This window comes from Podarcis muralis, chromosome 7 (assembly GCF_964188315.1).
Source record: "Podarcis muralis chromosome 7, rPodMur119.hap1.1, whole genome shotgun sequence".
NCBI classification, from domain to species: Eukaryota; Metazoa; Chordata; class Lepidosauria; order Squamata; family Lacertidae; genus Podarcis; species Podarcis muralis.
Window position 1 is genome coordinate 25402661 of NC_135661.1, and position 19997 is coordinate 25422657.

At 48.4% G+C, this 19997-nt stretch overlaps 2 protein-coding genes across 7 annotated transcripts in view; one reads left to right on the forward strand and one right to left on the reverse strand.

Annotated features, from left to right (window-relative positions):
* LOC114602428 (protein-arginine deiminase type-3-like) overlaps positions 1-9998 on the forward strand; it is a 29334-nt gene extending 19336 nt beyond the window's left edge. The window contains exons 9-16 of the mRNA XM_028740630.2: positions 408-519; positions 1343-1450; positions 2853-3010; positions 4467-4611; positions 5944-6037; positions 6365-6447; positions 7414-7548; positions 9051-9998. Coding sequence (XP_028596463.2) covers positions 408-519; positions 1343-1450; positions 2853-3010; positions 4467-4611; positions 5944-6037; positions 6365-6447; positions 7414-7548; positions 9051-9284 — 1069 coding nt within the window. The 3' untranslated portion in view covers positions 9285-9998. The remainder of the gene's footprint in view (positions 1-407; positions 520-1342; positions 1451-2852; positions 3011-4466; positions 4612-5943; positions 6038-6364; positions 6448-7413; positions 7549-9050) is intronic.
* Positions 9999-10540: 542 nt separating this feature from the next.
* Positions 10541-19997, reverse strand: part of RCC2 (regulator of chromosome condensation 2) — a 34092-nt gene continuing 24635 nt past the window's right edge. For 4 of the 6 annotated variants that reach the window (XM_028740627.2, XM_028740623.2, XM_028740626.2 and 1 more), the window contains exons 11-13: positions 16316-16481; positions 14214-14291; positions 10541-13008 (exon numbers count right to left, since the gene is read on the reverse strand). In XM_028740627.2, coding sequence (XP_028596460.2) covers positions 12904-13008; positions 14214-14291; positions 16316-16481 — 349 coding nt within the window. In that variant the 3' untranslated portion in view covers positions 10541-12903. The remainder of the gene's footprint in view (positions 13009-14213; positions 14292-16315; positions 16482-19997) is intronic. The other 2 variants (XM_028740624.2, XM_028740628.2) reach the window with 2 other exon arrangements.

The window sequence follows — 19997 nt, forward strand, 5'->3', positions numbered from 1 at the left end:
ATGTTTAGTGTTAAGTTTTAGACTTATTATTAGTTACTGTAAGCCTGCTGCAACTGGATGTCTTATGGACGGTGCCAATCCTGAATGTATTGGATTTGTGACCATTATACTCATTTGCCTTCAGTAGCAGTAAAGCTCTGCTGGATGAAATGAAATTGCCTCTGGTCTATTTTTTGGAATCCTGCAACGTGTTTAAGTTTTTACTCTAACTATACATTGGGAACTATTCTGGATCAATAGAATTTCAGTGACGCTCCCCACCTGGGATTTCCAGCAACTGAAATTCAGAAGTCTCGGACAGTGGAGTCGGGGCATAGCCATTGTAGCTAATCTTCTTTTGAAGCCTTCCTTTCCTTCTCCTGCTCTGCTGTTCATCGATGCCCATTTTTCCGCCTTTTGACATGCAGTATAAAAGGCAACGCAGATTTCGTGGTGGAGATCAGCAAGCTGTCCAAGAAAGCTGGCTGCAGATTGATCATCTGTCCAGAAGCAGAAAATCGAGATGACCGCTGGATCCAGGTAGGTTGGAGTGTCCGTTGGGGGGGGCGGGCAGGCAGGTGGAAGTGTGAGCAAACTATTGAATTATTTTATTCAATGTATTTACCATTTATCAGCTTGGCAAAAACGGCCAAGGAGGGTGCAAGGCAGAGTTGTGAAGCGTGCAGCCTGGGGAGCGTTCCAAGAAGAGAAGAGTTTGGATTTGATACCAAACGCGGGTGGCGCTGTGGGTTAAACTACAGAGCCTAGGACTTGCCGATCAGAAGGTCGGCGGTTCGAATCCCCGTGACGGTGTGAGCTCAGTCCCTGCTCCTGCTAACCTAGCAGTTCGAAAGCACGTCAAAGTGCAAGTGGATAAATAGGTACCGCTCCGGCGGGAAGGTAAACGGCGTTTCTGTGCGCTGCTCTGGTTCGTCAGAAGCGGCTTAGTCATGCTGGCCACATGACATGGAAGCTGTACGCCGGCTCCCTCGGCCATTAAAGCGAGATGAGCGCCGCAACCCCAGAGTCGGCCACGACTGAACCTAATGGTCAGGGGTCCCTTTACCTTTTTAAGGAGTCTCAAAGTGGCTAACATTCTCCTTTCCCTTCCTCCCCCACAACAAACACTCTGTGAGGTTAGTGAGGCTGAGAGACTTCAGAGAAGTGTGACTAGCCCAAAGTCACCCAGCAGCTGCATGTGGAGGAGCGGAGACGCGTACCCGGTTCCTCAGATTACAAGTCTACTGCTCTTAACCACTACACCACACTGGCTCCAAGGGCCAGAGGGTCTTGGGGTTCCTCACTCCTTTCTTCTGCCCACGCAGATGTCTAATTTCTTCCCTGTTTTCTTTAATGGCACCAGGATGAGATGGAGATCGGCTACACGCAAGCACCACACAAGTCCTTTCCCGTGGTCTTCGACTCCCCAAGAAACGGAGAGCTGGACGGCTTTCCCTATAAGGCAGTTCTGGTAGGAACCCCTCCCGCCTTTGCCTTATTTTGCCTTCAAATTAGAACCTTTGAATTTGTTTTTGTGTTTTTTTTTAATGCTGCAATAGTGCAAATTGCATGAAGGGTTTGAGTGATAAGGCAGCTCCACAGTTGCACCCCCGTCTGCCTGCCCCAATACTGGTTTGTTATTATATTATTCCCTTTATGCGGGTTTTTAAAGTATAACATTTTGTTTTTCATACAATTTGAACATGTTCTATTCAGTTTCAATACAGTGTTCTCTTAACGGTTTTGACTTCCCATCCTTACTTCCATGATGTTTCTTTTCAAACCCTTTATCTACTGCCATAAATGTAATACTTAATCTATAACATATATACTAATTTACATTCCTTTATCATTCTCATTCCTTTACTTACGGTATATTTCCAGTCCCACCTGCCATTTCATTTGACTATAATATTTTCCCAGATAGCCCCTAAAGGGATCTCCACTCTTCGACAAACACGTCGTCTTTTGGCACTCTTAATTTTGCTGTCAATTCCGCCATCTCCGTATAGTCCGTTTTTGTGTTTCTATGCTGTAAACCACCCTACAATCATTGGTTGAAGGGTGGTAGAAAAAATGATTGAATGTGTTAGAGACCTGGTAGATTACTGTGGTCTGCAGGATATTCTCTCCTGTGAGTTCCAAAGATCTCGGAAGCCCACTCTGCTGTGATTTAGAGCAGGACCTTCAATGTGGCTGCTCCTTTTATCTGGAGTAGTCTTCCTCCCCACTGGACCTGCCCTTTCCAGAAAGCATTGAAGACATTTTTGTTCCAACAGCCTTTCCCAACTGGATAAATGCATATTTACCACGAGCGTCCACTTATTAGGGTTTTAGGCTTGTTTCAAATGTATCTTTTAATGTTTTTAATGTTTAATGCTTTTAATATTTAACAGACCACTGTATTTTAATACTTTGTTGGAAGCCGCTCAGAGTGGCTGGGGAAACCCAGCCAGATGGGCGGGGTATAAATAATAAATTATTATTATTATCTGCTTCTTTTGTTTTGTTTTGTTTTGTTTTGAAACTTTGGCTTTTTTGCTGTTTCCCAAGTGCATTGTCTTGAGAAAATTGCACAGAAGGCAATGAATAAAATGATTAGGATAATGATAATGCATGCATGCATCTACCTGCCTACCTAATCTGTATTAGCCATCTTTTCGCTTTGTGCCATACACTCTGCAGGATCTGTCTATTCGCAATTGAATTTTGCAACCGGCCATGCACAATTCGAATTGCCCACACGAGCACCCTTTCTGCATCACTCCACCCTGTAGCTTCTGCAATTCAAACGCAATGGACACAAGGTCATTTTCAAAGATCTTGTCACCAAGATCACTCCTAATTCTGTTGCCCTTTGCTCCCCACCCCAGGGCCCGGATTTTGGCTACGTGACCCGGAAGGCAGAAGGCAAAGGCAACAGCGTCTCCACTTTGGACTCATTTGGGAACCTCGAAGTCAGCCCTCCAGTGACCGTCAGGGGCAAAGAGTACCCCCTGGGGAGGGTCATCATCGGGAGCGCCTTACCCATGTAGGTGGAGAGGGTGTGTGTTGGGGGGGGGGAGAGAAAGCGCTGGCATGGTGAAGCATCTGATAAGGACCCGCATGCATAGGCAAAAGCCCTCTGGACCTCCTCCTCGTCTCCCTTTCAGCTTGCTTCTTCACCCATGACTCATTCTAGCCCAGGCAACAGTGGGAAGGGAGGAGGAGGTACACAGAAAGTTACTTTATCCTGAGCCATATCATTGGTCAATCTAGGCTGGTCAATATGGGCTGCTTTTCTTTTAAAAAGTTTATTTATACTTTCCAAATTTATAGGTTTCATAAATTTTACAATCGTTTTAGCATTTCAAAGTTTGACTTCCTCCCCCCCTTCTGTGATTCCTTACATTTATTTTTAAATACCTTCTGCGTATTCAAATTCATTTAATTTTCTCATCTAATTATCTACCCTTATGGAACTGCAGGTTACTACAATAACCCTGCCAATGTTCTTATCTGCTTACAGTTTATCTGTAAATATTCACTAAACCATTTCCATTCTTTTATAAAAAAAGTTATCTTGATTTCTTATTCGTCTGGTAAGTTATGCCATTTCTGCATCTTTTTGTATCCATTCTTCCTTTGCTGGGACTTCTGCTTCTTTCCATTTTGGGGCGAGTAACATTCTTGCTATTTTACAGAAGTTATTTTAAACATCCTTTTCAATTCATTATACAGTGGTACCTCGGGTTACGTATGCTTCAGGTTACAGACTCCGCTAACTCAGAAATATTACCTCGGGTTAATAACTTTGCTTCAGGATGAGAACAGAAATCGTGCAGCAGCGGCGCGGTGGCATCAGGAGGCCCTACCTATTAGCTAAAGTGGTGCTTCAGGTTAATAACAGTTTCAGGTTAAGAACGGACCTATGGAACAAATTACCGTATTTTTCGCTCTATAAGACGCACCAGACCACAAGACACACCTAGTTTTTGGAGGAGGAAAACAAGAAAAAAAAATATTCTGAATCTCATAAGCCAGAACAGCAAGAGGGATCGCTGTGCAGCGGAAGCAGCAATCCCTCTTGCTGTTCTGGCTTCTGTGATAGCTGCGCAGCCTGCATTCACTCCATAAGGCGCACACACATTTCCCCTTACTTTTTAGGAGGGAAAAAGTGAGTCTTATAGAGCAAAAAATACGGTAAGTTTTTAACCTGAGGTACCACTGTATATCATTTCCCAGTAAGATTCAACCTTACTACAAGACCACCACATATGATAAAAAGATAAAACGGTTCTTTTTATCATATGTTCTTTTTTAAAAATCTGGGCTGGTTGTAAGGAGGCAGGCGGATGAGAAGTCTGTTGAGAACACCTGGTGTGCCCTGATGGACCAGGCACTGGCGGATATGAGATTGGGCTGGGTAGTACTTTCGCAGTGGCAAAGTCCTTGCCTTTGGAATGGATGCCAACCCCAAGTGAACTCTGCCTCTTTTTACTTCCTAGGCCTCACGGGGACAAGATGGTCAAAGTCGTGCGGGACTTCCTCTATGCCCAGGAAGTACAATCGCCCATCGAACTGTATTCTGCCTGGCTGCTGGTGGGGCATGTGGACGAGTTCATGTGTTTTGTCCCAGCCTCTGACAGGAAGGTACTGCTGTGGGTGCAGAGGGATGGTGCGAGGCACTAACTGGAGAAGGGAAGAAGGCTCAGAACCAGGGGATTGGTGGTGGGGTGATGAGTGGTCAGAGGGAGACGATGAAGCGGACTGAGAGGTGGTGGTGCCGGAAGCCAAAGGGGCAACAGGGTTTAGTGAGCAGGAAGAGGCTGTGGCGGAGAGCAGTCCAGACGCAGAGGCGGGAGAGGAGAGGGGCTGGGAGACAGAGATAAAGCTGGCTGCAGAAGAACCCAGGGAGCCTCCCCCTGCTGCCATGACTGTCTCCTCTCCTCCTTGGTCTCCTAGAACATGAAGAGAAATAAAAACGGCAGAGTAATGAGAAACTAGGCGAAGGAATCTGAGATTACTTGGGAAGGACCCAGGGGAGTGTTAGGGCGTGGTGGGAAGGCTACTTCAATCCTACTGGCAAGAGTTGTTGTGACCACTGTTTGGGTTTCTTTGAATAAAGAGTTAAAGCCCCTGACAATGGGTGTTTTATTGCTGACTCCAGCTCCTGACAGGTACACCCTGTCCACTGCTTTCAGCCTTTAAGTGCATTTTAACCTGTTTACTCAGAGGATATTTGTTCCCTCATATTTTGAAACCCACTCAATCTAAAAGGCAGTGAACAGAAGCTGTTGGCAACTTAGTTAATAATGATAATAATTTATTACTTATACCCCACCCAACTGGCTGGGCCTCCCGAGCCACTCTGGCCATTTCCCAGCAGAATATTAAAAACACGCTAAAACATCAAACATTAAAAACTTCCCCATACAAGGCTGCTTTCAGATGTTTTCTAAATGTCAGGTAGCTGTTTATTTCCTTCACATCTGATGGGAGGGTGTTCCACAAGGCGGGCGCCACTACCGAGAAGGCCCTCTGCCTGGTTCCTTGTAACCTCACTTCTCGCAGGGAGGGAACCGCCAGAAGGCCCTCAGAGCTGGACCTCAGTGTCTGGGCTGAACAATGGGGTGGAGACTCTCCTTCAGGTATACTGGGCTGAGGCCATTTAGGGCTTTAAAGGTCAGCACCAACACTGAACTGTGCTTAGAAAATTTGGGAGCCAATGTGGGTTTTTCAGGACCGGTGTTATGTGGTCTTGGCGGCTGCTCCCAGTCACCAGTCTAGCTGCCGCATTCTGGATTAGTTGTCATTTCCAGGTCACCACTCTGGCAAGACAGTCTGTGGGCAGGTAGGGTCTCGGCCTGCGTACCGATGGAGCTGGTAGGCAGCTGCAGTTCCAGAGGGCACCATGTTGGCTACCCCTGAGCTACAAGTACATTTTGCAGCCGGTCTCACGTCACTCCCTCTGTTCCTCTCCAGGGTTTCCGCCTGCTTCTGGCCAGCCCCAGTCGCTGCTACAAGCTTCTGAAGGAGAAGGAGCAAGAGGGGTACGGCGATGCCATGATGTTTGATGGTAAGGTGGCTCTCCTTTCTCCTCTGCAGGAGCCGACAGGAAGACAGGGCAGGAAGTTGCTTACTTTGCATTAAGGCCCCCAAGAAGCTAAACCTCACAATTGAACTACCCCATCTCACTCCAAGGGGTTGTTTTTTGCTCAAAATCAGGGGTGGGGAACCTCAAGCCTGGGGACCAAGTCTTATTTACCTGGCTCTCATCTGAGCTAAATATTACAGTGCAGTATGGAGCTGAGGACATGTATTTTGAACCAGTAATTTAAGGGGTGGTGGTGGGGAACATAACAGTCGTAACATGAATGAAGCAGCCACCTGATTCTTATTACAGGGCTAGGCAAAGACGACAAAGAAATTTCAATAACAGCAATCCTGGCTGACAAATCCTTGAGGAGCATCAATGAGTATTGCCAGGTAATTGTCACACCCCTTTCCCCCAGACACAGTCATTTGGTTATGAACCTGGACACTTTCTAAATGATATTCATTGCGATGGCGAGTCTGACTGACGGATGTTCACCTAGTGAGGTTCATGGCAGAGTGGAGATTTTAATCCTGGCATCCAGGGTTCTTGAGCCACACCCTAACCGCTACACAATATAGATCCTTTCCTCTGTGCTGGAATAGAAATCTGCAGATCACAGGGAGGCAGCGACAGGCTCCCTGCCCTGCGCTTGTGGCAGAGAAGTTCCCTGGCACAGATGCAGAGATGCATGCGAGCTGCAAGGGAATCTTTGCAGTTGGGCTTCTGTAAGGGAAAGGGAAATTGTCATTTGAGTTGGGATGAGTTCATGGGGTGTTAGAGACAGGGGTGGCTTTGTGGGGGATGAAGACCCATGAAGTGATAAAGGGAATGGCAGATGAAGAGGAAGTAGAACTGTAGAGCTTGTAGAACTGAGAAAGTCAGGAAGGGCTGCATGCTTGGGACTGAGTATGTGTCAGTGTCTGGTCAAAAGAGACAAGCTAAGGAGGAGGACCATTGCTCAGTGGTAGAGTACCTGCCTTGCATGTACGATGTCAAAGGTTCAGTCCCCCACGGCATCTCTAAGTGGTGCATCTGAAAACCCTGGAGTCATTGCTGCTAGTCAGTGTAGAGGAAACTGGGCAGTTAGAGGGAATCTGAGAAGGCACAAAAACTGGTGTAGAGACTGAAGTGCCAAGGATCCCACTGTTGGGAAATTGGTGGTATGCTATGGAACAGAAGCTACTGTTTATGTGCAAGGCCACAAACACACACCATGCAATCTGTGGCAGTGTTAGGAAATTCCACCAGGAGCATGACTATTGACACACCTGTCAAATCTTTAACTGCATTGTGCCTTCACTTGTAGTGATGCAATGAATTCCTCTCTCTGAGGCATATCTTCTCTCACTTCCTAGAAATGCATTGACTGGAACAGAGACCTCCTCAAAGAGGAGCTGGAACTGGAAGAGGAGGACATCATCGATATCCCCCAGCTCTTCACTCGCTCGTCTTACAGCCCCAGCAAAGCTGTTGCTTACTTCCCGGACATAGTAAGGCTCTGCTCAAAAGGTCCTTTTGTAATGAGCCACCACACATGCCAGACAGATCCCTGGCCACAGATGCGGTTTTCTCCCTAAGGGGCCAGATTTGGCCCAGTGGCCTCAAGTGCCCGACACTTCCATGGGGCAAGGGGGTGGCCTGGTTGGCAAGATGCAGCAGTTAGGGCAATGATAGAGAATGTTTGTCATGGAGGTCCTGGGTGCAGCATCTACAAATAGGGTTGCGAATGTTGCTGACAATCTTTGAACTGGATGAATCCAAGGGTCTGATGCTGTGCAAGGTAGGCCTCCCCCCCAATTCCTGTCTGGAACTGCTCTTAAAATGACAGCATCTCCCACCCACCCCAACTTTTTTTTTTTTATGTCAACATACCATATTTTTCGCTCTATAAGACGCACTTTTTTCCTCCTTAAACGTAAGGGAAAATGTGTGCGCATTTTATGGAGTGAGTGCAGGCTGCACGGCTAAGCCAGAACAAGGAGAGGGAGTGCTCTGTCTTGCTGTTCTAGCTTTGGGCTTAGCTGTGCAGAGCCTACGCAGGACAGCGGGGTGCCTTCATCCCTGGGCTGTCCCAGAAGCCTCCGCAGGACACGGGGATGAAGGCTCCCTGTTCCCTGCGGAGGCTTCACGCAAAGCTAGACCAGCTAGAGGGAGCGCTGTGCAGCGCTCTCTCTAGCTATTCTGGCTTTTGGATAGCCCCCGCGAAGCCTCTGTAGGGCATCAGGATGAGTCTCAGAAAAGCCCCCCAAGAACCGTGCTCCCTTTAAAAAGCACGTGGTTCTTGCGGGAGATGGGGGAAGGTACAGAGGGCAGCTTAGAGGGACGCGGGTGGCGCTGTGGGTATAACCTCAGTGCCTAGGACTTGCCGATCGTATGGTCGGTGGTTCAAATCCCCGCGGCGGGGTGAGCTCCCGTCGTTCGGCCCCAGCTCCTGCCCACCTAGCAGTTCAAAAGCACTCTTAAGTGCAAGTAGATAAATAGGTACCGCTTTATAGCGGGAAGGTAAACGGCGTTTCCGTGTGCTGGCTCGCCAGCTGCAGCTTCAGTCACGCTGGCCACGTGACCCGGAAGTGTCCTCGGACGGCACCGGCTCACGGCCTCTAGAGCAAGATGAGCACGCAACCCCAGAGTCGGACAAGACTAGCCCGTACGGGCAGGGGTACCTTTACCTTTACAGAGGGCAGCTTACCTGCGCACAGCCACTTCCGGGCAGGGGGAGCCTTCATCCCACTGCCCGAGAGAGGCTTCAGCGGCTATCCCAGAAGCCCGATCTCTCTTGCTGTTCTGGATTCTGAGATTCAGAATATTTTTTTTGTCCCCCCCCCCAAAAAAAAACTAGGTGCGTCTTATCATCGGTGCATCCTATAGAGCGAAAAATACGGTAATTTCCAGCGAGTGGATATTGCGAGGAAGACTCTGGAGGAAAGGGTTATAAATGCCCATAGCAGTTTCAGAGTCCCCTTCTCACAGGCAACCCATGTCTCATTTGCAGGTGAACATGCTTGTTCTGGGAAAATACCTGGGCATCCCAAAGCCCTTTGGACCCATCATCCATGAGCAGTGCTGCTTGGAAGAGGAGGTCCGCCGTCTGCTGGAGCCACTGGGGTTGTCCTGCACCTTCATAGACGACTACGAAACCTACCACAAGGATCTCGGCGAGGTCCACTGTGGCACCAACGTCCGACGCAAGGCCTTTTCCTTCAAGTGGTGGAACATGACCCCTTGAGCGTGGAGAGATCCACAACCTGCCCTCCTTGCAGGCGAGGAAGATGCCAGGGCAGCTGCTGTGTAGCTTACGCTTAGCTACGGAATCGTCACTTTCCAAGGAACTGCTTACGGTTCCTGTCTTGCCCAGGACTTTTGATTAACTTCAAGGGCCGAGCTGGTTGCTCACCCTCTTTTTCACGCTCCTACCAGGTCCACCCACGCATTTCATTCCCCCGGTATGTTACTCTGCAGTCTGAGCCAGATGAAGAGACCAGGTTTGCTGCTCAGGAACAAGCCAGGCGTTCAAACGAGATCACAGATCTCTAGCCTGTTATCTTTTAAAGCTGGGATTTTTGGGGAGGACGGAAAGGGGCTTGAGTGCCCGTTTTTAGTGTAAGGCAGGTCAGAGACACAGAGCCAGTTCTAAGTTACGCAGCATGCAATCCTTCAAAGACCCAGGTTTAGGGGCGACGCACTGGGCAGGGGGTCAGTCCAAAAATTTCTGTGCCAAGGATCTCCCCCCCCCCCGCCCCCGTGGCACTGTGAAGAGGCTACACCTCTCTAAGCCTTAGCAGAATAAGGAGTGTGAAAAGCATACATTTCTTTGTTTTTTAAAAAATGAATTGATTATGCATTCTATACCTCTATTTTTGATTACTGCAAAACAAGGCGCGCAAATGTTTTTCGCTTGCATTTTAAGGAGCGTTTGAATAAACTTGTGGAGAAAAGTTGAGCGCTGAGCAAAGTCTTTTGTTGGATGCTGGTGCTGGGGAGAGGTGGGCTAATTCATACATGATCTTTCATAATCCTCTAGACCAGTGTTCCCCAACCTTGGGCCTCCAGCTGTTTTTGGACTACAACTCCAATCATCCCTCGCTAGCAAGACCAGTGGTCAAGGATAATGGGAATTGTAGTCCAAAAACAGCTGGAGGCCCAAGGTTGGGGAACACTGCTCTAGACCAGCCTTTCTCAGCCTGTGGGTCCCCAGATGTTGTTGAACTACAACTCCCATCACCCCTAGCTAGCAAGGCCAGAGCTCAGGGATGATGGGAGTTGTAGTCCAACAACATCTGGGGACCCACAGGTTGAGAACCGCTGCTCTAGACCAAAGTGACATGACAAAAGGTACATGGCACAGAGAAAGTGGGTAGGGAAAAGTTCTTTCTCTTGTAACGCTAGAACACTTAGGCAGCTAGTGAAGCTGAATTATGCAGCAAGTTACACTGCGGAACTCCCTCCCACAGTGCTGTTACGTGCATAAGGCTCTACACAATGTTGTCATTTATTTAAACATTTATTTTGAGAAATATATATAAAAAAACCCCAAGAGGAGTTACATGACTAGGCTAGGAACTTATCCCACCAGATTTAAACCCAAAATTATTTATCTCTGAGCCCTTCCTCCACAATGAAGAGAGAGAGAGTGGGGAGAAGAGGGGAAGACACTAGAACAGTTGAACTGTCTAGGTCCGGAAACAAAAAGCCCGTTTTTTTTAATTAAAAAAAAAAACAGAATAATGTCACTCATTGCTGCAGAGGGAGGGTCTGTTTCCTCTTTCTCTCCCCCCCCCCCCCGGCCATTGCAAATAAGTTATCTCCAAAGTTCTGTTCCAGTTAGGTTTCTCCTCTAAATGTCCTCATGTACCACACACATCCCTGCAGCTCCAGAAACGGAACCACTTTTTTGCGCAGGAGAAAAAGGCCATAAAAGAAAATCTCTTCTGGATGAGGTACGTAACTTGACTAGACAGACAAACAAACGGGAATGGAGACAAAAGCAAACGCTTCAGGTGTAGGTTTAGATCCAATTTTCCCCCCCTAAAATAAAAATGACAAATAATAATGCAATGTACAGCCCCTATTTCTTCCCCACCCTCCCCCCAAAAACAAAACAAAACAGCAAAAACTTTAGGGTTGCTCCCTCTAACCCAGCATCCCGGAAAAGCCCCCAACCTTTTCAAGAACTCTGAACCTGCAAATGTTAACGTGGTATGGGGCTAACGTCGCCCGTCTGGGAGGACAGCCCCCCCCCCAAAAAAAAACAGAGCTAGCAGATTCAAGGAAGGGAAAGGGGGGGGGGAGAAAAGGGGACCTACTGCTAGAAAAAATGGGAGTTCATGCTGGGACAGAGAGGAGGCAAGTTCTGTTTCAAAGGCACCAAAATTTCTCCAACACAACACACGGCCGCAGAAGGGAGAAGGAACTAATAGACTTGCAACAGGAATCCGGGGGCCAACTAACATTTCATTGAGGACGCTGAGCGGTTCTTTTAAGTCGTCCCAAAGCACCTTTGCATAACTGTGAAAAGGCGCCCACCCCACCCAAGGCGCCTAAAACCTGGAACTGTAGCCATTTTAAACGAGGGGGGCAAAGCCTATGGGTATTTGCAATGTACATGAGGGACACCCTTGCAACTTGCACCAGCTGCAAGCGTGGCCCTGATTTTTTTTGGAGGGGGGGGGATAAACTCCCTCTCCCTTGCCAGAAGGATCCATGAGGCTCATGTGGAATTTGGTTAAGAGTGGAAATAGTGGAGTGAGTGGGAGAAGGAAGGAGATTCCTTCCATCCAAGTAGCTGAATCAGGAATTTAAATTCTCTATCAACAAAACAAAAGGGAGTGCCCCCCCCCAATTCAAACCAAGGGTCGATCGTCCTGCTTCTCTCCCCCCCCCCCTATATTCCTGGGGCTCTACAAATGAATTCAACCATTCGCTAGGAGGCTGCTGAATCTGACAGCGCCCCCATGTGGTGGACTGGCCTGGTATTTACAACACTCCCCAAATAGGAGCAGTCAGCTGAGGTGCCTTTTCGAATTCTTGACTACAATTTTCATCGCTTCTGGCCACTAGCCATGCTGGCTTGGGCTGATGGGAGTTGCAGTTCTGCAACACCATCAGAGGGTTCCCCACTCCCCTGTTTTAGCAGGTGGGGAGCTTCTGCATATCTGCAGTACGGGAGGCACCTCATCAACAGAAAAATCTACGTAATTAAGGAAAAAAAACCTTTTGCAGAAACCCCGAGCTTGAGGAAATCTGTAGTGCAGCAGGCACCCTTTTAAAAAAAAAAAATCTGAGATACTTTAAGGACAGCCTTCTTGCAGAGACCTCGAGGTTTCTTGGGAACAAAAAATATATATACAAGAAAGATGGTCCCTTCCACAAAGGAGGAAATCGTTTCCAGCTGTAGGGGAAAAAAAGAAGGGTTAGCCTTCACCCTTCTCAAAATGCTGGTTACTGGTCTGCCGCTTAACAAAATATCGGCTATGGGAAAGGAAAACAGAAAAAAAGGGCAAATTTGGACAAACAGTCCTGCCATTTTCATCAAATTTCAAAAGAAGATCTTTCTTGATGTAATGTCCCACCTCCATGCCCCCCACCAAAGAAACCAAAATACAAAGCAACCTGTCTTAGGGGAAAGGGCAGGGTGGGCAGGGAAGTCAAAGTTAACAGGTAGCTGGAAGCTTCAAATTGCTTATCAAATACGAAATCTTGGGTAGTCTAAGGAGACGAGTGCCGGTGCCTGCAATCTCCCCATCGCGTACGGATCCCATGTCCCCATTGCACACGACGGGAGCAGCGACTGCCTTGTCGGTGGGTGTGGGGCGGCAGGGAGGAGGAGGAAGAGGCCCCCGCGTGGGTCAGAGAGTGCGCGGGTTGTACTCTGGCAGCTTCTTCAGCTTCTCGTTCTCGGCCTCGCTCTCGTCGCGGGCAATCGCCAGGGAGTGGGCATAGCCCATTGCCACCTGAGCAAAGCGAAAAAGGACAGCGCAGGGGTGTTAGGAAGATCCAAAGTTGGGGTATCCAGTCCGGCCTCCTCCTGTTCTCAAGAGCGGCCAGTCAAGCCCGCAAGCAGGGCCCTCGGAGAGAAACAGCACCCACGCCTTTCCCACTTGTGGTTCTCAGTCAGTGGCATCTGGAGGTAGACTGCATATGAAGGGTCCATCTATTTCATGATCGCCACTGACAAGCAGACCTGCTTAAGAAAAGAGCCTTACAGCTGGATCAGGTCCACCGAGTGCAGCCCTCTGTTCTCACAGTGGCCAACCAGATGCCCCAATAGGATGTGAAAGCAACAGCCTTCTTACGCTCTTGTTTTTCGCCATTCTAAGGTTCACTGCCACTGTCCATGGAGGCTCCATTTAGGAATAATAGGAAACTTAACATGAGCCCTGCAGCTGGATCAGGCCCATCCAGCCCAGCATCCTGTTCTCAGCAACCATCCAGGTGTTCCCACCCCCCCAAAGGGAAACCCAAAAGGAGGACCCGAGTGCAAAAGCAGCAACTTTTCCCTCCTGTGGCTTCTGGCAACTGGTATTCAGAGGAATAGTGGGCGGTAGAACGTGGCCTTACTTTGCTCCATGAATTGGTCCAACCCTCTTTTAACGCCATCCACGTCGGTGGCCATCGGCAACCCTCCCTCCCACAAGATGCAACGACAGCCACCAACTTGAAAAGAGGATTACTGCATTGGCCCAAATATAAGCGCTGTGCCTGCAAATAAACTGCAGCTTTAAAATTCAAGACTTATTTGCAGGTGCGGTCCGCCTCCCGGCACTACCTCCCCAAGCCAGCACCGGGGCAGGCTGGGAAGCAGCTGGCGGGCTTTGTGCCATTGTCCCACGCTGCTTCCGGGGGGGGGGGGGAGCTGCGCCACTTTGCTGGCAGCCTCCCCCCCCCCTTCCGGCTTAGGAGACGTGGTTGGGACGGGCGCCGTTGTCCCACACCCCTGGCAGCTCTCAAATATAAGTCACACTTTAACTTTTAACAACTGGAATTTGGGAAAAAGTGTGGCCTATATTCAGGTCAATACGGTAGATTGGGGCAGGGGGGTTGGTTGCAAGGCCAGGACACCCCCCCCCCTTTTGGGGACCCAAGAAACTTTCAGAAGGTTTGGAAGCATGAGGTGCTTCAAGGTGGTTTCTGGCCGCTGCTACCTGCTCTTTCTTACCTGTTCTGTGTAGATGCCATCCAAAGTCTTCACCTCCTGAGCTGCAGTTGAGGACTTCGGCTTGTGGTCCCCGTAGCCCTGAGAAGACAGAAACGGGACTCAGACCCTCTCCAGATTAAAGAGCCAAGGCAGTTCTCCGCTCTGACCATTAACGCACAGAATGTCAGGAGGCCAGACCTCAAGCCTTTTCCCTCCATAGCACAGATCAATCACCTCGCTCCTGAGAAACCTGTTTGCCTTGTAAGTCTCTGGGAGGCACCAGGCAGCCGCCTTGCAGAGTTGGACCCACTGGTCCAATTAGTTCAGTCTTGCCTACATTCACAGGCAAAAACTCTTTTCTGGCATTTCAGAAAGGGGACATTCCCAGCCCTTCTCGGGAGACTGAACCTGGAAGCTTCTGAGCACAATTCAAAGTGTTGGTGCTGACCTTGAAAGCCCTAAATGGCCTTGGCCCTGTATACCTGAAGGAGTGTCTCCACCCCCATTGCTCAGCCCGGACACTGAGGTCCAGTTCCGAGGGCCTTTTGGCGGTTTCCTCCCTGCAAGAAGTGAGGTTACAGGGAACCAGGCAGAGGGCCTTCTCGGTAGTGGCACCCTCCCGTCAGATGTCAAGGAAATAAACAACTATCTGACTTATAGAAGACACCTGAAGTCAGCCCTGTTTAGGGAAGTTTTTAATGTTTGATGTTTTATCGTGTTTTTAATATTCTGTTGGGAGCTGCCCAGAGTGGCTGGGGAAACCCAGCCAGATGGGCAGGGTATAAATAGTAAATTATTATTATTATTACTTCTGCATGCAAAGCAGATGCTCTACCACTGAGCCACAGCCCACTTGAAGCTTCTAGTCCCCATAAATTAAGAGCTGATTTAAACACAAACATTGGGAGCAGACCTTTGGTCCATATAGCTCAATAATGCCTGCAATGATTGGCAGCGGCTCCCTCCTGGATTTCAGGCAGAGGACATTGCCTGCTCTACCTGGAAACAAGGACGTAAGACGAGTGCTGGATCAGGCCCATCTAGTCCAGCAGATCTCAGATGCCTGTGGGAAACTTGCAAGCAGAATTTGAGTGCAAGAGCGATACTCCCCCTCCTGCGGCCTCCAACAACTGGGGTTCAGAGGAAGAGCATAGCCCCCGTGGCTAGTAGCCACTGATACGCCTTATCTGCCAGGAAAATGCTGGAGATTGAACCTTGGAACTTCGGTGTGCACAGCAGACCCTCTTAGCAGGGCTTTCCAAAAATGGCTTTTGCATCATTGGCAAGAGGTGCAGGCCAACTTTTGCAAGGGAATATAGTAAAGCAGAATTGTAGATCTGCAAGGGACCCTGTGGGCCATCCCGCACCCCCTGCAATGAAGGAATTCAATTCCTGCAATTGTAGATCTGCAAGGGAGCCTGTGGGCCAACCCGCACCCCCTGCAATGAAGGAACCTCAGCATGTGGTTCCCCATCCAATCTGAAACCGTGTCGGACCCTGCTTAGCTTTGCAAATGTGCTAGCAGCTTTATTTCTGCGCCACTAGGAGGATAATTAACCGAAGGCCACACTGTGCTGCCGGCTTGACGCAACATTAATCTAGGTATTTGATGGTCCAAAGACTTGCCCCTGAAAGGGTCAGCTTTGAAAGCAGGCGATTTGGGAATTTTCAAACTGTTTTTTATGACATTTGTATTCACACGTTTGAGAGCTCCCTTGGAAGAAGGGAGAGCTAAGAATGTAATAAATCATAATAACTTGTATGTGTGAGAAATTGGTAGCTGGATGAGTGTAAGCCATGTTTTTACATGCACGATGCTTAATCGGTTGCTAAAAAGCTGTAAATTGCACCATTTTCCAGCTTGGGGCCTCTATCTCTCGTGTTGAGAGAGCCTTTCACAGCATACAGCGAAAGTATTACAATTCACTTTGAACAGCCATGGCTTTCCTCCCAAAGCATCATGGGAGCTGTAGTTTGTTAAAGGTATTGTTGGCAGACCCCGCTATTCCCCTCCCAGAGCTGCAATTCCCAGAGTTCCCTGGGAAAGAGGAATCGATTGCTCAAGCCCAAGCTCTCGTTGTCACCTCCTCTGGAGTCGATGGGATCGAGAGGAAAGTCCTCACCTGGCCAAACCAAGCGGCAATGGAAAAGCCTTCCTTCCTTCTTCCCTCCCCCAGATGTGGGCCTTTCGCAGCAGCTGCGTCTGCCCTCCTTACCAGTTCTCCAAAGGTCGGAGACGGGCCCCAACTGATTGTGCTCTCATCTGCAGCCACTATTATACTGCTCTTCCTGGAAACAGGTACACAAAGGAGGTTACTGTTTTGGAGAGCCCCAGAGCCCCCACCCCACAAATGCTGAAGCGGGGCCCCCTTCTCAACCTGGATGTGCTTGCCAGCTTGGGTAGACCCAGGGGCCCACACCTCGCAACAGGCTCCTCTGCCTCCGGAAGGTGGAAGAAGCGGTTACCAAGAAGCAGCACTGCCTTATCTGCAGTGGCTCCCTGTTAGACGGAATATCTTCATCCCACAACAAAAAGGACAGTCGTACAAACCTGGATCTGGACCTTTTAAAGCACTGTGCGAAAGCTTGCAGTGGGATTTAACTGTGGGTGCACTGAACACTGGTAGAAGTGGAACCTTGGTTTTAGAGCACCTCGGAAGCCAAACAATTTGGCTGAAAACCCGGAAGTAATTGCTTCCGTTTTCAAACACGCCTTGGAAGTTGAACAGCTTCCAAGGCGTGCTTCCCCCCCCATCTTTTTGCCGACTGCCCATTGATCCTGTTTTCAAACATTTCAGAAGTCTTCTGAAATGGATGACGTTCAAAAACCGAGGTCCCACTGTATATTGAATACAGGCAGGGGGACGGAAAACTTTGGCTCCCTGGACACCGCCGAACCACAACTCCCATCGGCCCGAGCAAATGTGTCCAATGGTCAGGGATGATCTGGAGGGCCAAAGAGGTCCACCACCCCCTGCCCACAGGTGGAATAGTGTCAGATGAGGGGTGTGGGGGACAACAACACACAGGTTCATCTGCAAAGCTCAGTGGGTGACCCGAGGCCTAGCCTGACTCGCAGGGTTCTTGTGAGGATACAAGAGGTTTGTGGGGAGAAGCACGTAGTCAAGAGCTCAGTCAGATTGGATCAGGCAAGTGGTGTTTTCTAGCCCAACATCCCGTTCTTGCAGCAGCCAACCAAGTGCCCACTGGGGGAAGCCCACAAGCAGGGCGTGATGGCAACACTCTCCCCAGAAATGGACAGAGGCTTGCGGCCTAGGACCCACGTACCTACGGGATCACCTCTCCTGATATGCCCTGCAGAGGACCTTAAGGTCCACAAATGACAACACTTTGGAGGTCCCAGGTCACTAGGTGGTTAGATTGGTCTCAACTAGGCCAGGGCCTTTTCAGTACTGGCCCCGACTTGGTGGAACGCTCTGTGACAAGGGACTAGGGCCCTGCGGGACTTGAAGTCTTTCCGCAGGGCCTGCAAGACAGAGCTGTTCCACCTGGCCTTTGGTTTGGACTCTGTCTGACCCTTATGTTTCCCTCCCCTTATGGTCTTAATTTATCGGCTACTTTTAAAATGAGGCTTCATTTTAAATTGCATTTTAACCTGTATTTTAAATTGGTTTACCCCCCCCCCCAATTATGTTTTGTAATTTTACTGGTGTTAGCCGCCCTGGTCCCTCTGGCTGGGGAGGGTGAGGCATAAATAAAATTTATTATTATTATTAATAATAATAATAATAATAATAATAATAATAATAATAATATTCCCTTGAAGGGAAGGTGGCTGCAAATAACAATGGTTATATTCCTAGAGGCATAGGAAGCTGCCTTGTCCTGCATCATCCAGCTCAGTACTGTCGATACCCATGGTTCCCAACGTGGGGCACATGTCCCACAGGGGGTGCAATCTGATTTTTAAGCGGGGCACACACACACACACACACACACACACACACACACACACAGTGGAACCTTGTGTTACGGACGGGATCCGTTCCAGAGGCCTGTCCGTAACATGGAACTGACGCAAGCTGAAGTGCCGCATCTGCGCGATTTAGTGCTCCTGTGCATGCGGCGAAACCTGGAAGTAACCCGTCCCGGTACTTCCGGGTTGCCGCGGGACGCAACATGAAAACACGTAACCTGAAGCGGACGCAACACGAGGTATGACTGTATATGGCGATTCATAACGAAGTATAAAGTATAAATGCAAACTGTATACTTCATTATGAACCACCCTGTATATTGCGACATACACATTTTAAAAATTAAAATCAGAATGTATTTTGAATTTGTTAGGTACCTTTATTTTAAATAAAGGGTAAAGGGACCCCTGACCATTAGGTCCAGTCATGGCCGACTCTGGGGTTGCGGAGCTCATCTCGCTTTATTGGCTGAGGGAGCTGGCGTACAGCTTCCGGGTCATGTGGCCAGCATGACTAAGCTGCTTCTGGCAAACCAGAGCAGCACACGGAAACGCCGTTTACCTTCCTGCCGGAGCGGTACCTATTTATCTACTTGCACTTTAATGTGCTTTCGAACTGCTAGGTTGGCAGGAGACCTTTAATTTATTGCATAGCAATTAAAACGATCAAAGTATTACATTAAAATTATTTTATATTTATTAATTCAGTTCTCTATTATATGCTTTGATTTTTTATTTATTATTTTTTCATATCACTTCATATATTATTATTAAACAATTTCTTAGGTGATTTCTCCCTCGGTACTTCAACTGCCCTTTCCGTTCTTTTATTTTTCTCTTTCATGGCTGCCATGTTCTTTTGGAAGCTTGTTTAGACCCAAGTTAACGGCCTTTTAAACTTCCTCCACGTGAATAGGAATTCACTTTTTGAATAATAAGAATTATGTGTTCCCAGAGTTTCAAACAGGAAACCTTTCTGGGAGACGCTGGGGACTGAACCCATTCTTCATGTCACAAAGATGCTCTAACCATCTGATTTCCATCTGGCCTGCTTTTTGTTTGACCACTGCCATGCCACACCCAATTTTACCCATCACAAGAACCCTGCAATGCAGATTAGGCTGCGAAAGCATGATTCCATGGGGTTTGAGTGGAAGTTTGGGCCTGACCGCTATCCCACAGCAGCACACCATTTTATATAAAACCACCTTGGTTGCAATTTAGCAGGAAAAGAGGCACGATATAGATCCCTTTAAAGCAGATGGAAACAACTTTTTTCTGGATGGACACCTGCCCCCTTACAAACTGCCCCTCAGTGCTTGCTTGCTTAGAAGGAAGCCTCTCGTTTCCCGATAATCTTCTTTTCCCGTTGCTAAATGGCTGAGATGCCTTCATTTTCCAAGCGCACCACCGTCTGCAGGAGGTTAAGCCCATTAGCAGGGGGATCTTGAGACCAAAAATAACAGAAGCAGATTTTAGAGGCCTATCAGAAGAGAAAACCACTCTCTTGAAAGTGACAATTAGCAAAAAGAGAGGAGGTGACTGAACCCCAAACAGATTCAGCCATCAGCTCAAAATAATAATAATATATCATTATGCAAAAGGAGATGGCTCTTTGTAATAGCTTCCATTAGAGGCCATTAGAAAGGCACCTCTATGCCCCTTTGCGCATATCAACAGAAGAAGAGAGGGAGCGAATTTATAAATGGAGAAAAGGAGAGGGCTTGAGGGCACTAAAGCTATTGCGGTCAAAGTGAAACTTCTCAAGTTTCTAGCCCTGAAGAGAATTTCGTTGCATGGTGAACACAGATGGTCAGTCCTGTTAGAAAACCCTGGCGTCTGGGGTGGGGGAAATCAAGGTTGACTCT